The sequence below is a fragment of the Cololabis saira genome, chromosome 2 (genome assembly GCF_033807715.1).
Source record: "Cololabis saira isolate AMF1-May2022 chromosome 2, fColSai1.1, whole genome shotgun sequence".
Taxonomy (NCBI): domain Eukaryota; kingdom Metazoa; phylum Chordata; class Actinopteri; order Beloniformes; family Belonidae; genus Cololabis; species Cololabis saira.
In genome coordinates, this window is record NC_084588.1 from 54,120,281 (window position 1) to 54,134,969 (window position 14,689).

Below are 14,689 nucleotides of genomic sequence, written 5' to 3' on the forward strand. Positions count from 1 at the left end.
AGAGAGAAATCATGAAAACTTATAAAAATGTATAGGTCAGACCATGTTCTTCATGCATAAGGCTCCACAAAAACACATTGATAAGCTCTTGAAATGTCTAGAAAAATGTTATTGACAGAATTCATGCTAATGATGACAACATTTATTTCATGAATTGATGTTACAGCCAAGTCTGTTGGATGATGTTGTAACATTCCCAGAGCCAGCTAAAGGCAGCCCAGAGGGATGGAGACTGTAACAGTTGGGCACATTGGTTTCAGGAGGAGGCAGAGTCTCTCCGGGGGTGACGAGGGGGGGGAACATAATCAGCCATGTTGGGGAGTCCAAACACAACGCAGCAGCTCAGGGCGCTCCGGAAGACATCCATATCCCAGACCTCGCGCCACTCATCTGTCTCTCTGTTGTAGTTCTCCACATCACAGATGGTGGTGGAGCCGTCGAAACCCCCCACAACGAAGAGCAGGTCTTCCATGACTGCCATGCCAAAGTTGCTGCGGGTGGTTGTCATGGACGCAACGTTGTTCCACGTGTTGGTTCCTGGGTTGTAGCACTCAGCAGAGCGGAGACGGTTGTTACCATCAAACCCTCCAACCTGTTGGAGTAAATTGGAGTATTATGGTTAAAATCTGTCTCTCTGCATCTTTTATAAGAGATTAATTACCAATGGATAAAAAAACTCCTTTGGTAATGTCTGCTGGTTTTCAACTTACTGCATAGACTTTATCTCCGTACGTAACCACCCCGACTCCACTGCGCCGACTAGTCATTGGTGAGATCAATGTCCACTGCATAGTCTGTGGATCGTAGTATTCAGCTGTTTCCAGGCACTGTTGCCCGTTGAATCCACCACAAATATAGATCTGAAGACAAAATAAGAAGTATTAAGCGATTTTACCCTTTATGAGTTTTGTATTCCTGTGTAATCTTTGTTTTAATGTTTTAACGGTTTAATAAAATGATCTTTTTTCCATTGGTCAGATGTAACTAACTTTGTAAGACATAATATTAATAGTTTAGGATTTTTAACATTCAGTATGTGTCTTCGAAGCACCCGTACATGAAGAACTATGTAATTCAATGTTTTTTTATTAACCCCTTGATTTTCTCAACATCTAGCATTTCTTTAGAGTTTTGTGTTTTCAGTGGTTGGGGACTCCGTTCCATTCACTTCTACTCCAGTGACTCCAGAGCCGGATTAAATAAATGGACTACACTAGGCAGACTGTGATTTTTGGCCCCCCCTCCATCCATGTTATTTATGAATTGAAATCTTAAACTTACCAAAGTTACTAATAAAAGTTCATTCACATTTTACATAGCATAGTCATAGTCAAGTTGGTTCTTTGTATTCCAAAATAAGTCATGTGTTGTATATTAAACAGTCTATCAGACTATTTTTAGATTTTTATTATTTATAGGTTATTACACCGCTCTATTAAATGCTATTAAATTATCCTTATCTTATCGATTGCGAGTATCATTGTTACGGTATTAGTACCAGTAAATCACCAATAGGTGTCAGCATTGCTATGTAAACAGAGTAAAATAAGATAAATGTTTTAAGCTATTGCATTTTGCAGAAAATCTTAATTAAATGTGTCAAATCTACAAAGACCAATAAAATTTGCAGTAAGACAAAGTGTGCTGTAGTATGTATGTCTGTATGCATATATGTATGTATGTGTATGCGTATGTGTGCGTATATATATATGTATGCATACTAAATATAGTAATAATGCACATATATATATGCCTTAGGTTTTTACGGGCCTGGTATCAACCATTGTGTGCAGACAAAACATTTTTTTTTTTTTTTGTCCCTCTGTCTGGGCCCCTGCCCTGTCAATCGGGCCCTAGGCACATGCCTAGTTTGCCTTTGCGTTAATCCGGCTCTGAGTGACTCCCTGTGTCTGTGTCAGTTCCCCCACCTTGTTGTGTAACGTTGTGCAGCTGGCGTCACTCCTCTGCTCGTGCATCGCTGCAATACGAGTCCACTGGTTGGTCTGGGGTTCGTAGTACTCTGCAGTGCTGAGCCGAGTGTGCCCGTCGTAGCCTCCAATAGCGTATATGCACCCGTTTAGTACCGTCACACTTACGTAGCAGCGGCGATAGTACATCGGTGCCACTTCCTGCCACGTGTGTGTTGTTGGGTCCCACCTGCACACACTGTTGAAATAGCTCCGTCGGTCAAAACCCCCAATAAAGTACACGTACCCGTTGAGGAACGCAGTGCCGTGATAGGCACGAGGACGGCCAGCATCGTTCGGCACATTTGTCCATTGGTCAGTCCGGATATCATAGGCCTCGATGCTGTTGGTTGGATCTCCAAAGCTCCATCCCCCCATGGCCAGCAGAACGGACCTGGGCATGCGAGGCCGGAAAATCACTGGAAAATCAAGGATCCTGGAGTAGCATTCAGGGTTCCTCTTCACCACCTCACTGGTGAGCACTTTCATCTGAAAATACTCCATATCCAACAGAAGCAGTCGCACCTAAACACACATGGAAGGATAGAATCCATCAGAGCTGGTAGAGGAGCCACAAACTGTACTCAAGTAAAAGTACTGTTACTTCAGAATAATATGACTCAAGTACAAGTAAAAAGTATCATCCAAATAATTACCTGAGTAAAAGTAAAAAACTACTCAAGTACTGAGTAACTGTTGAGTAACGTCTGATTTATTTTTTTAACACAACCATTCAAACAGACAAAAGTACAAAATAATCATCTTCAGGCAAATTAAATCAATAAAATAATAAAATTAATTAAAATTAATAAAAAATAAAAAAATATCTTAAATTAAAATAATCTTAAAGTAAATTCAAGTACTTTAATAAATAATAAAATTAATTAAATAACAGAATAAAAAAATAAATTAAGCACAAGTAGCACAAAATTTCACGCCTTTGTACTTTTCTTTTTTAACCAGCAGAACTAGAACAAACATGAACTCATAGAAACTCTGTGTGTTTGAGTCTGTGTAAATGTGACAAAACATGCAAAAACTAACATTTTTACCAAAGAATCACCAGTGATGTCATGAGATTGACGCGTACGCGGATAAAAGGGATAAAAGAAAAGTAACAGCTCAACGTAGCCTAATGTAGCGGAGTAAGAGGAACAGTTTCTTCTTCACAAATCTACTCAAGTAAAAGTAAAAAGTATAGTGATTCAAAACTACTCCTAAAAGTACAACATTTCCCAAAAGTAAATGTAACGGAGTAAATGTAACTCGTTACCACCACCTCTGGAATCCATTAATATAAAACTGCATGGATTGTAGCACTTAATGTCAAATAATATCCAGTTTAACTGATTTAACACCATTTTTGAAATACTTCCAGGTCCATATGTCCTTGCCCTATATATGGCACAGTTCTAATTCAGAAGTGACTCAAAGATGCTATTTATGTGTACAGGATCACAATCATTCCCCTGAAAGCACAGATACTCTTTGTGTCTGCATTATAGTGAAGTTCATGCTACATAGCAGTGTCACCAAATTCAGACGTAAATAAATGTGTTCATGGACCCAACCATTGGCCCAGCCCATGCTTCATACCTGGGGAACACAATAAACTGGAATGTGTGATTATTTGAAAAAAAGCTGCCCAGAAAGAGCTCCAGTCTTTTTTATTTTTGGAAATGAGCAGGGCCAACTTAGCATATTGGCCCGAATATAAGACGGTGTTTTTTGCATTGAAATAAGACTGAAAAAGTGGGGGTCGTCTAGTCTTCCATTCGGGGTCTAGACGTTATACCCATTCACACCGCTAGATGGCGCCAGATACCTTTAAAGCAAATGCTGAACTAAACTCCCCAGGACAAAGCAAACCCCTGTCACGAAGAAGAAAAATAAAAATAGCTGGTAGCATGAAGAAGAAAAATAGAAAATAGCAATAAGAAAGAAAAGTGTGTGGAAGTTCGGCAGGTGAACCGGCAGCTGAGGAGAAGTTATGATGTAAAATTCAACGTGATGATTTGAATGAGGCAAAATAACAGGCTTTTTCTCTCAAATATATTGTTATAATCATTTGTTTCAGATTTACCGTAATTATTTTCTGTATAAAAAAAAATGTATTTGGTGTTCAAAAAGTCTTGTTTCAAACTGGGGTCTTGAAAAAGAGGGTCGTCTTATAATCAGGGTCGTCTTATAATCAGGGTCGTCTTATATTCGGGCCAATACGGTAGCTTTTATTTTTACTGTAATGTGAAATCAGATTCACAAGACACTTAATTGTACAGGACTGTCTCAGAAAATTAGAATATTGTGATAAAGTTCTTTATTTTCTGTAATGCAATTAAAAAAACAAAAATGTCATCCATTCTGGATTCATTACAAATCAACTGAAATATTGCAAGCCTTTTATTATTTTAATATTGATGATTATGGCTTACAGTTTAAGATTAAGATTCCCAGAATATTCTAATTTTTTGAGATAGGATATTTGAGTTTTCTTAAGCTGTAAACCATGATCAGCAATATTAAAATAATAAAAGGCTTGCAATATTTCAGTTGATTTGTAATGAATCCAGAATGTATGACATTTTTGTTTTTTTAATTGCATTACAGAAAATCACAATATTCTTGTTTTCTGAGATAGTCTTGTAATTATTATGTCTTTTTTTTTGTAAAGTTGAGCTTTTGACCTAAGGTGACTGCTTTATAACGTTATATGTAAATGATCAAAAGGTTTCAAGGAAAAAAGATTGATGAAAGACAAGGCAGCTATAGCTGCCTCGTCTTTCATCAATCTATATAGTCAATGGACTAGCTAGAAAGACTCACAACGCAGCCGAGACGGCCTGTTATGTTTCTGTAACAGTTTTTCATGTTTCTGATGAGGATCAGCTGCTGTCGCTGTGACACTAGACAAGATTGAAGCTTCATCAGACTCAGTGGCGTCAATTCAGTCTTACTAAGGTACGGCAAGGTTACGAGTCACAATAACTAGAGTATCAATCAACACGTCCAGCAAATACTCATCACAGAAGTTTATGTTTATCTGTGTGGTCAAGAAAACTGGAACTTTTTCAAATGCAGTCTCACTCACTGCAAAAACTCAACATCTTACCAGGAATATTTGTCTTATTTCTAGTTAAAATGTCTCATTTTTAGTCAAAAAATCTCATTACACTTAAAACAAGAGTCATTACCTGAAGAATAACTTGTTATTTGACCATTTTCACCTGTTTCAAGTAAATTTTCACTTGAAATAAGTAGAAAAATCTGCCAGTGGAACAAGATTTATCTTCTCATTACAAGCAAAAAACTCTTGTTCCACTGAGAGATTTTTCTACTTATTTCAAGTGAAAATTTACTTGAAACAGGTGAAAATTGTTGTTTTTAGTCTTGTCTTAAATGTAATGAGATTTTTTTTAATAAAAATTAGACATTTTAACTAGAAATAAGATAAATATTCTTGTTAAGATTTAGATTTTTGCAGTGTAAAATAACTAGTGAAATCGATCATGTTGTTCTGATTTGCATTTGTAGTTATTCTATATGTATTATGAAATAGAATAATCAATACAAATAGACACAGAGTAATTACATACATGTTTTTAAAAAACAAACATTTACATTTCCCCTGAAGCCGAGGTGGCGGCTGCCGGACCTTCATACCCGACTGACGCCCCTGATATTTGAGTTTTCTTAAGCTGTAAACTAAATTATGAGTAAATTTCTCACCTGAAATGAGCTGGGATAGGCTCCAGCAGACCCCCGTGACCCCGCAAGGGATAAAGCTGGTATAGATAATGGATGGATGTAAACCATGATCAGCAATATTAAAATAATAAAAGGCTTGCAATATTTCAGTTGATTTGTAATGAATCCAGAATGGATGACATTTTAGTTTTTGTAATTGCTGCCGGACCTTCATACCCTGATCAGACTCCATGGATTAAACCTTAGATTGTGTTCCGTTCAATAAATATGACTTTGCAGTGTTAATTATACAGCTGTCAGCACAACACCGTCAATTGAAGCCTGATAATATTTCATTTCATTTAATTTCATTTCATTTCATTTTTATTTATTCCGTATCATGGAAATAGTTCACATTCATGTTCCATTCATGATGGAAAAGGGGAAGAAGAAGAAAACCTTATATTACAAGCCCCTTTCTCAAAAAAATAAAACAATTCATATGAAGATGTCTGTCCGTCTGTTCAACAATCACTACTTATATAATACCAAAAAAAAAGAAATAATGAAAAAAACAAAACATAAAAATAAGAAAACATACACACTAACTCACCAACAACATAAAAACAAAAACAACAAAAGATATTTTACCCGTTAAATTCATATTGTCTGATTGTGTTTGTCTTTATACAATTTCTTGAACTGTTGAATATTTTTACAATCCTTTAAATCAGTTGTTAAGGAGTTCCATCATTTTACACCACATACTGAAATACACATTTGTTTTAAAGTAGTTTGTGCAAACGGGTGTTTAAAATCAAATTTCCTCCTATGGTCCTTATTTTCTGAACTAAACACAAAAAAAACGTATATTTTCAGGCAATATTCTGCTTTTTGCCTTGAACATAACTAATAAAGTCTGTAACTCAACAACATGTTTAAGTTTAATTAATCCTGCACTGATAAAGAGTCATTGGTGTGTTCTCTTGCCTCCTTTTTATGTCTGATCCGTATATGAAAATAATATGAAAATGAAACTAAACATATTCATACAGCTACTGTACCTTCGGTAAGAGAGCAACAATGAGTTTCTCCCGTTCATTGGGTGAATGGTTAATCCACCTAACGACGGCCTCAAACACACAACTCTCCTGTTTTACGTTCACTTGGTCTTTTTCAATGATGTCCGTGAGCTCCTCCACGGGGATCTGCAGGAACTCTTCACAGCGTGCAACCTCCTCAAAGTGCTCCGTGATGTAGTGGAACGCCTTGGAGCGCAGTTCGGGGTAGAAGTAGGTGTGGGTTAAATGCCAAATGCCAATACAGTTTTCAGGGCACATTTGCTCCTCCAGGAAACTGCAGCAAAGACGTATGACGTCGTCTACGTTGAACTGATCGGCAGCGATCAGAAGGTCCAGCACGTTGTCCTCTGTGACGGAGACGGAGCCGGTGTAAGCGTGCTCGAGGAGGAGCTGCATCGTGTCAGGAGACACGTTGGGAATGTTAAAGATCTTCTTGTCCGGGTTAGACCAGCGAGAAGAGAAGAGAGCCCTGAGATGAAAGCACAGTAGAGAGATGTATTTCTGCAACAGGCATCATGCAACATCACGCTTTAATCACTCTATCAATGTCACATTTTTTCAGCTGAAAACTTGACACTAGGGCTGGGCGATACAGACCAAAATCCTATCTCCATATTTTCTAGCTGAATGTTGATACTCCATATATATCCATATTCTTTCTGTGCCATAATTGGGGTTTCCCCCAAAGCATTATAGCATAGCATCTCTGTTAGCATCTCTGTTAGCATCTCTGTTAGCATATCTGTTAGCATATCTGTTAGCATCTCTGTTAGCATCTCTGTTAGCATCTCTGTTAGCTTAATTTTTTCTGATCAAACCCTTAAAAAAACAGTCAGTTTTAATACAAAGCCTCGTGCCAAATGTCACACAGGTTCCTTTATTAACAGAGGTCTGCACAATATCAACATGTATAAAACAAATGAAATAAAAATAAACTGCCTGCATATATAGAATTAAAAATGCTTCTTGAATAAAATAAAACAAATATCCCTTTCCTGCATAACAATTAAATTAAAATACACTGTAATTAATACAATGTAGACAGTAACAGGCAGACTTTTCCACTGAGGTTGACAGTTGTGCAAATAACAAAACATTTGTGCAAATCTCAAATAAAACATTCAAGTCAATTTGTCACAGAATAAGCTATATCAAAATCATAAAAAAAAAATGTAAAAAAAAAAAAAAATATATATATATATATTTTTTTTAAATCGATATAAACGATATTGTCTCGTACCATATCACGTTTGAAAAATATCGATATATATTAAAATCTGGATATATCGCCCAGCCCTACTTGACACCATAAGTTTAAATGTTAAATAGAAGCTACAGTATGTGTTGCCGTATCTCAACTCTGTATCGTAATCATGAGAATATTAACTACTCCAATGGTTTCCTATGTGTTTTTCCTTCAGAAGCCACCCTGCATGTATTTACAAAGCAAAACATCATTAACAATCAGAGGTGTCTTCAGTATTCACATTCATTACTCAGGTAGAAGTATAGATACTAGAGTTTAAAAATACTGCTGTACAAGTTGAAGTATCAACTCAAGTTTTTTACTCAAGTAAAAGTATAAAAGTACTGGTTTCAAAACTACTTAAAGTATAAAAGTAAAAGTAATGTAAGGGGAAAAAAGCCATTAAGGACAAAAGCCATTGAAAATGAATGTATCTTAGTATAATGTAAATATATTAAAGAAGCATATATGTGTACTATTGAGCATTAACATGTGTTAATATAAATATATTAAAGAAGCATATATGTGTACTATTGAGCATTAACATGTGTTAATATAAATATATTAAAGAAGCATATATGTGTACTATTGAGCATTAACATGTGTTAATATAAATATATTAAAGAAGCATATATGTGTACTATTGAGCATTAACATGTGTTTCAGAGAGCAGCAGATATGATGACTAGTTCCTATAAGTATTGTAATGGTGCAAAAAGTCAAACGTTCATGTTCATGTTATCATTTATCCTAACCTTTATTGGAATGTACATCCAAGTTTAGTTGCAGGAATCTGAGGGAACGGATGTAAGAACAAAACTGGACAAGAACATCTGAAACAACCACAACCAAATTCACTCTATCCGGATGGAGCAATTTAACTGGATAGTTTTTATTAAAGGCCCAAATGAAATAGAGTAACGAGGCTGTTTTTAAAATGGAAGGAGTAAAAAGTACAGATAATTGTGTGAAAATGTAAGGAGTAAAAGTAAAAAGTCGTCTGAAAAATAATTACTCCAGTAAAGTATAGATAACCAAAATTTCTACTTAAGTAAGGTAATGAAGTATTTGTACTTCGTTACTTGACACCTCTGTTAACAATACAGTACTCATCCTGATATCTGATAAGAATGTTTCCACTGGGACTTCATTTGCTCCTAAATATACCAATTTTTACTTTTTAACAATTTATTTGTCCATAATGTGATTTTTTTCAGGCTTTTTTGGCATTCCCCCAAGGGAGGCGTGTACAGAATGAGGTTGTGAAGGTTTTGATATTGAGACTGACCAGTGTGTTCTGCATCAGGAGCAGTGCTTGTAATAACTACTTGGTGTCGCTGACACAAATATTGATTTCTATATGATTACCATGGAAGAAAAATGAACAATTGTTTGAAAAGTGTTCAGTTAAATGTTTTTTTTTAAACTAAACTGCTGTCTGGAACATGTAACTGTGAGAAAAAACAGACCGCGTTGGTTTTTAATCGTCTGCCATATCTTTGAAATATAAAACTTCATGTACAAGGTTGTTAATATCACATTTGACATACCTGCTTTAGTAAAAATATGAATTTGTTTTTTCAATTTTACTTTCTGAGAAGTTAATTCTTTGATTCAGATCTTTAAATCAATTAAAGCTATAATGATATTATCCACTCACCTAAAATATGGGGAACAGTTACACAGGACGACTTTATGGACCTGAAATTCAACGTCCTGGACCTTGACGACGGCGTCACAAAGTTCCCCCGTCAGACGGAGCTCATTGTACACACACTTGTGTGAAGGTTTCTCTTCTTTACTCATCTTAAACTTTGAGAAACTTTGTCAGATGTTTATGGTTGGTATCAGCTTGTTAAAATGAAGGCAGAACTGAGAACGTGCTGCTATTTATCAGCTCAGTATTCCGGAATGGACCTTTATTTCATCACAGTGAGGGACAACTGTGCACTTAAACATGATCTGGCTGTACTTTTAGATTACTTTTATACTTTATACTTGTACTTTATACTTTTATATGACTTACTTATATTACTTACCTTTCTGCTCAGTTTATTTTCTTTAATTAAACATGGTAAATGACATTAATGCAGGGGTGGCTGCTATGTGATTCATTAGTTGGAATGTGAGGGTTTAAACGGGCCTGGTAAAAGAGCCAGGGGATTCAATCACCTGAAGTATTTAAAGTGTGATATTTCTCCAGGAAACCCATCTACAGATAAAGCATCAGGTCAGACTTAAAAAGGGATGGGTGGGGAATATATTCCATTCCAACCTTAATTCTAAAGCTTGTGGGACAGCCATATTGATGCATAAAAAAATTCAGTTTAATGCAACCACTGTTCTCTCGGATCCACGGGGGCGATTTGTGACGGTATCAGGACTTTAGTTAGTATAGTTAATATTTATGCCCCGAACTGGGACGGTGATAAATTCATGAGTAAAATCATGTCATTAATTCCAGATTTGAACTCTTGACAACTGATTTGAGATGAAAGCAGAGTAGAGAGATGTATTTCTGCAACAGGCATCATGCAACATCACGCTTTAATCCAGGGGGGTCAAACTCATTTTGCTTGGCGGGCCGGATTTGACCAATGTTTTTCTCGCACGCTCAAAATAACAAAAACGGTGCGAAAAAAAAATCTTTTTCTAATTCTAATTTCTAATCCAATACAGTTTAGTTAATTTTAAAGGAAATATGCACTTTGTTTACACTCTAATTATGTAAAATATATTTCTTCAGGATCTTTTCTTGAAATTTCTCGTTTTTTTTCAAATGATGTAAGATACTTTTAATATCATTTTACAAAGATAAACAGAAACAAGTGTTTTTTTATATTTCGCTTTTTTATAGGAAATTTAATTAAAAGCAAAATCTTTATTACATCCGAGAGTGTTTCTTTGTGATTTAGAGATTTTTCCAGTACAATTAAGTGTATTTATTTTAAAAATTGTCGCGGATATTTACGCCAGTGTGCTGAAAAAGTCAGCACTTCTTTTAACTGTTTTACTTTGTCACTATCCTCGTATTCAAAACTGAAATTCTCTGAATAAATATCTAATCATCTTTTTTAGCAGTGATATTTTTCCTGTGAAAATATATAATAGTAGTCAGTTAATAAAAATAAACGACCGTCTACAAAGAAATAAAATCGGCAAATGCATTCTAGAAAACTAAAAAACTGTCGAAAACTGCTCTATTTGTGGAATAACGATGGATTTGTAGAAGAAATATATTATGGGATATGCAGCGATTCATGGCAATTATTTATGCCTTCCTTTTTAGTAAATTAACATTTCGTTTTTTTGCGTTGGAAACTTCTCGTGGGCACATTTGACACCCCTGATTTAATCACTCTATCAATGTCACATGTTTTCAGCTGAACTTGACACCATAGGTTAAAATGTTAAATAGAAGCTACAGTATGTGTTGCCGTATCTCAACTCTGTATCGTAATCATGAGAATATAAACTACTCCAATGGTTTCCTATGTGTTTTTCCTTCAGAAGCCACCCTGCATGTATTTACAAAGTAAAACATCATTAACAATACAGTTCTCATCCTGATATCTGATGAGAATGTTTCCACTGGGACTTCATTTGCTCCTAAATATACAGGACTGTCTCAGGAAATAAGAATATTGTGATAAAGTCCTTTATTTTCTGTAATGCAAAAATATCATCCATTCTGGATTCATTACAAATCAACTGAAATATTACAAGCCTTTTATTATTTTAATATTGCTGATCATGGCTTACAGTTTAAGAAAACTCAAATATCCTATCTCAAAAAATTATAATATTCTGGGAATCTTAATCTTAAACTGTAAGCCATAATCATCAATATTAAAATAATAAAAGGCTTGCAATATTTCAGTTGATTTGTAATGAATCCAGAATGTATGACATTTTTGTTTTTTTTAATTGCATTACAGAAAATAAAGAACTTTATCACAATATCATAATTTTCTGAGACAGTCCTGTACGAATTTGTTACTTTTTAACAATTTATTTGTCCATAATGTGATTTTTTTCAGGCTTTTTTGGCATTCCCCCAAGGGAGGCGTGTACAGAATGAGGTTGTGAAGGTTTTGATATTGAGACTGACCAGTGTGTTCTGCATCAGGAGCAGTGCTTGTAATAACTACTTGGTGTCGCTGACACAAATATTGATTTCTATATGATTACCATGGAAGAAAAATGAACAATTGTTTGAAAAGTGTTCAGTTAAATGTTTTTTTTAATCTAAACTGCTGTCTGGAACATGTAACTGTGAGAAAAAACAGACCTGTTGGTTTTTAATCGTCTGCCATATCTTTGAAATATAAAACTTCATGTACAAGGTTGTTAATATCACATTTGACATACCTGCTTTAGTAAAAATATGTATTTGTATTTTCAATTTTACTTTCTGAGAAGTTAATTCTTTGATTCAGATCTTTAAATTAAAGCTATAATGATATTATCCACTCACCTAAAATATGGGGAACAGTTACACAGGACGACTTTATGGACCTGAAATTCAACGTCCTGGACCTTGACGACGGCGTCACAAAGTTCCCCCGTCAGACGGAGCTCATTGTACACACACTTGTGTGAAGGTTTCTCTTCTTTACTCATGTTAAACTTTGAGAAACTTTGTCAGATGTTTATGGTTGGTATCAGCTTGTTAAAATGAAGGCAGAACTGAGAACGTGCTGCTATTTATCAGCTCAGTATTCCGGAATGGACCTTTATTTCATCACAGTGAGGGACAACTGTGCACTTAAACATGATCTGGCTGTACTTTTAGATTACTTTTATACTTTATACTTATACTTTATACTTTTATATGACTTACTTATATTACTTACCTTTCTGCTCAGTTTATTTTCTTTAATTAAACATGGTAAATGACATTAATGCAGGGGTGGCTGCTATGTGATTCATTAGTTGGAATGTGAGGGTTTAAACGGGCCTGGTAAAAGAGCCAGGGGATTCAATCACCTGAAGTATTTAAAGTGTGATATTTCTCCAGGAAACCCATCTACAGATAAAGCATCAGGTCAGACTTAAAAAGGGATGGGTGGGGAATATATTCCATTCCAACCTTAATTGTAAAGCTTGTGGGACAGCATTGATGCATAAAAAAATTCAGTTTAATGCAACCACTGTTCTCTCGGATCCACGGGGGCGATTTGTGACGGTATCAGGACTTTAGTTAGTATAGTTAATATTTATGCCCCGAACTGGGACGGTGATAAATTCATGAGTAAAATCATGTCATTAATTCCAGATTTGAACCCACAACAACTGATTTGAGATGAAAGCAGAGTAGAGAGATGTATTTCTGCAACAGGCATCATGCAACATCACGCTTTAATCCAGGGGGGTCAAACTCATTTTGCTTGGCGGGCCGGATTTGACCAATGTTTTTCTCACACGCTCAAAATAACAAAAACGGTGCAAAAAAAAAATATTTTTCTAATTCTAATTTCTAATCCAATACAGTTTAGTTAATTTTAAAGGAAATATGCACTTTGTTTACACTCTAATTATGTAAAATATATTTCTTCAGGATCTTTTCTTGAAATTTCTCGTTTTTTTTCAAATGATGTAAGATACTTTTAATATCATTTTACAAAGATAAACAGAAACAAGTGTTTTTTTATATTTCGCTTTTTTGTAGGAAATTTAATTAAAAGCAAAATCTTTCTTATTACATCCGAGAGTGTTTCTTTGTGATTTAGAGATTTTTCCAGTACAATTAAGTGTATTTATTTTTAAAAATTGGCGCGGATATTTACGCCAGTGTGGAGAAAAAGTCAGCACTTCTTTTGTAACTGTTTTACTTTGTCACTATCCTCGTATTCAAAACTGAAATTTTCCCAATAAATATCTTCTATCATCTTTTTTAGCAGTGATATTTTTCCTGCTAAAATATATAATTTATATATAATTTATATATAATATATATATTTATATATAATTTATTTACCACAAACATGTCTGATAACATAAATGATTTTCAGTATATTGAGCATCTCAACCTGGGACAAAACTTAATAGAATATGAACAGGATATAGATCCAGAATATAATCTTTTTAAAAATATAAACACCAGTTGCTGTTATTATACAGAGAAGCAGTTTAACAATAATATTACTATTGAACATGGGATACATATTATTCATTTCAACAGCAGAAGTTTATATACAAACTTCCAAAGTATAAAAGAATATTTATCACAGTTCAAAACGCATTTTAATATTATTGCCGTCTCAGAAACATGGCTTAACGAAGGAAGAGGCACAGATTTTGTTTTGCAGGGATATGAGCTGAATTACATTAGTAGAGAAAGCAAAGTTGGAGGAGGTGTGGCTCTATTTGTTGATAAAGGCCTCAGATATAAGGTTGTGAACAATATGTCGGTTACCATTGATGATGTAATGGAGTGCATTACTATTGAAATATGCATGGAAAAAAAGAAAAATGTAATTGTCAGTTGTGTGTATAGGAAACCTGGGTCAAACATTGGAATCTTTATAGAAAATATGGAAAAGGTGTTCACTAAAGAAAAGCAAAAAGTCAAATATGTCTGTGGGGATTTTAACATTGACTTGTTGAATCCCAGCAGGCATAAAATGACAGATGACTTTGTTGAGGCAATGTACAGTATGGGTTTATTTCCAACAATCATAAAACCAACCAGAATAACATCCCACTCA

General features: G+C 34.9%; 1 protein-coding gene across 1 annotated transcript; it reads right to left on the reverse strand.

Moving 5' to 3' along the window:
• Positions 1 to 256: 256 nt before the first annotated feature.
• Positions 257 to 9,785, reverse strand: LOC133456820 (kelch-like protein 10). Its single transcript, XM_061735433.1, has 5 exons — positions 9,640 to 9,785; positions 6,716 to 7,202; positions 1,929 to 2,492; positions 711 to 860; positions 257 to 592 (listed from the first exon to the last, which is right to left on the reverse strand). The coding sequence occupies exons 1-5, from the start codon at positions 9,783 to 9,785 to the stop codon at positions 257 to 259; spliced, it is 1,683 nt and encodes a 560-aa protein (XP_061591417.1).
• Positions 9,786 to 14,689: the final 4,904 nt, after the last annotated feature.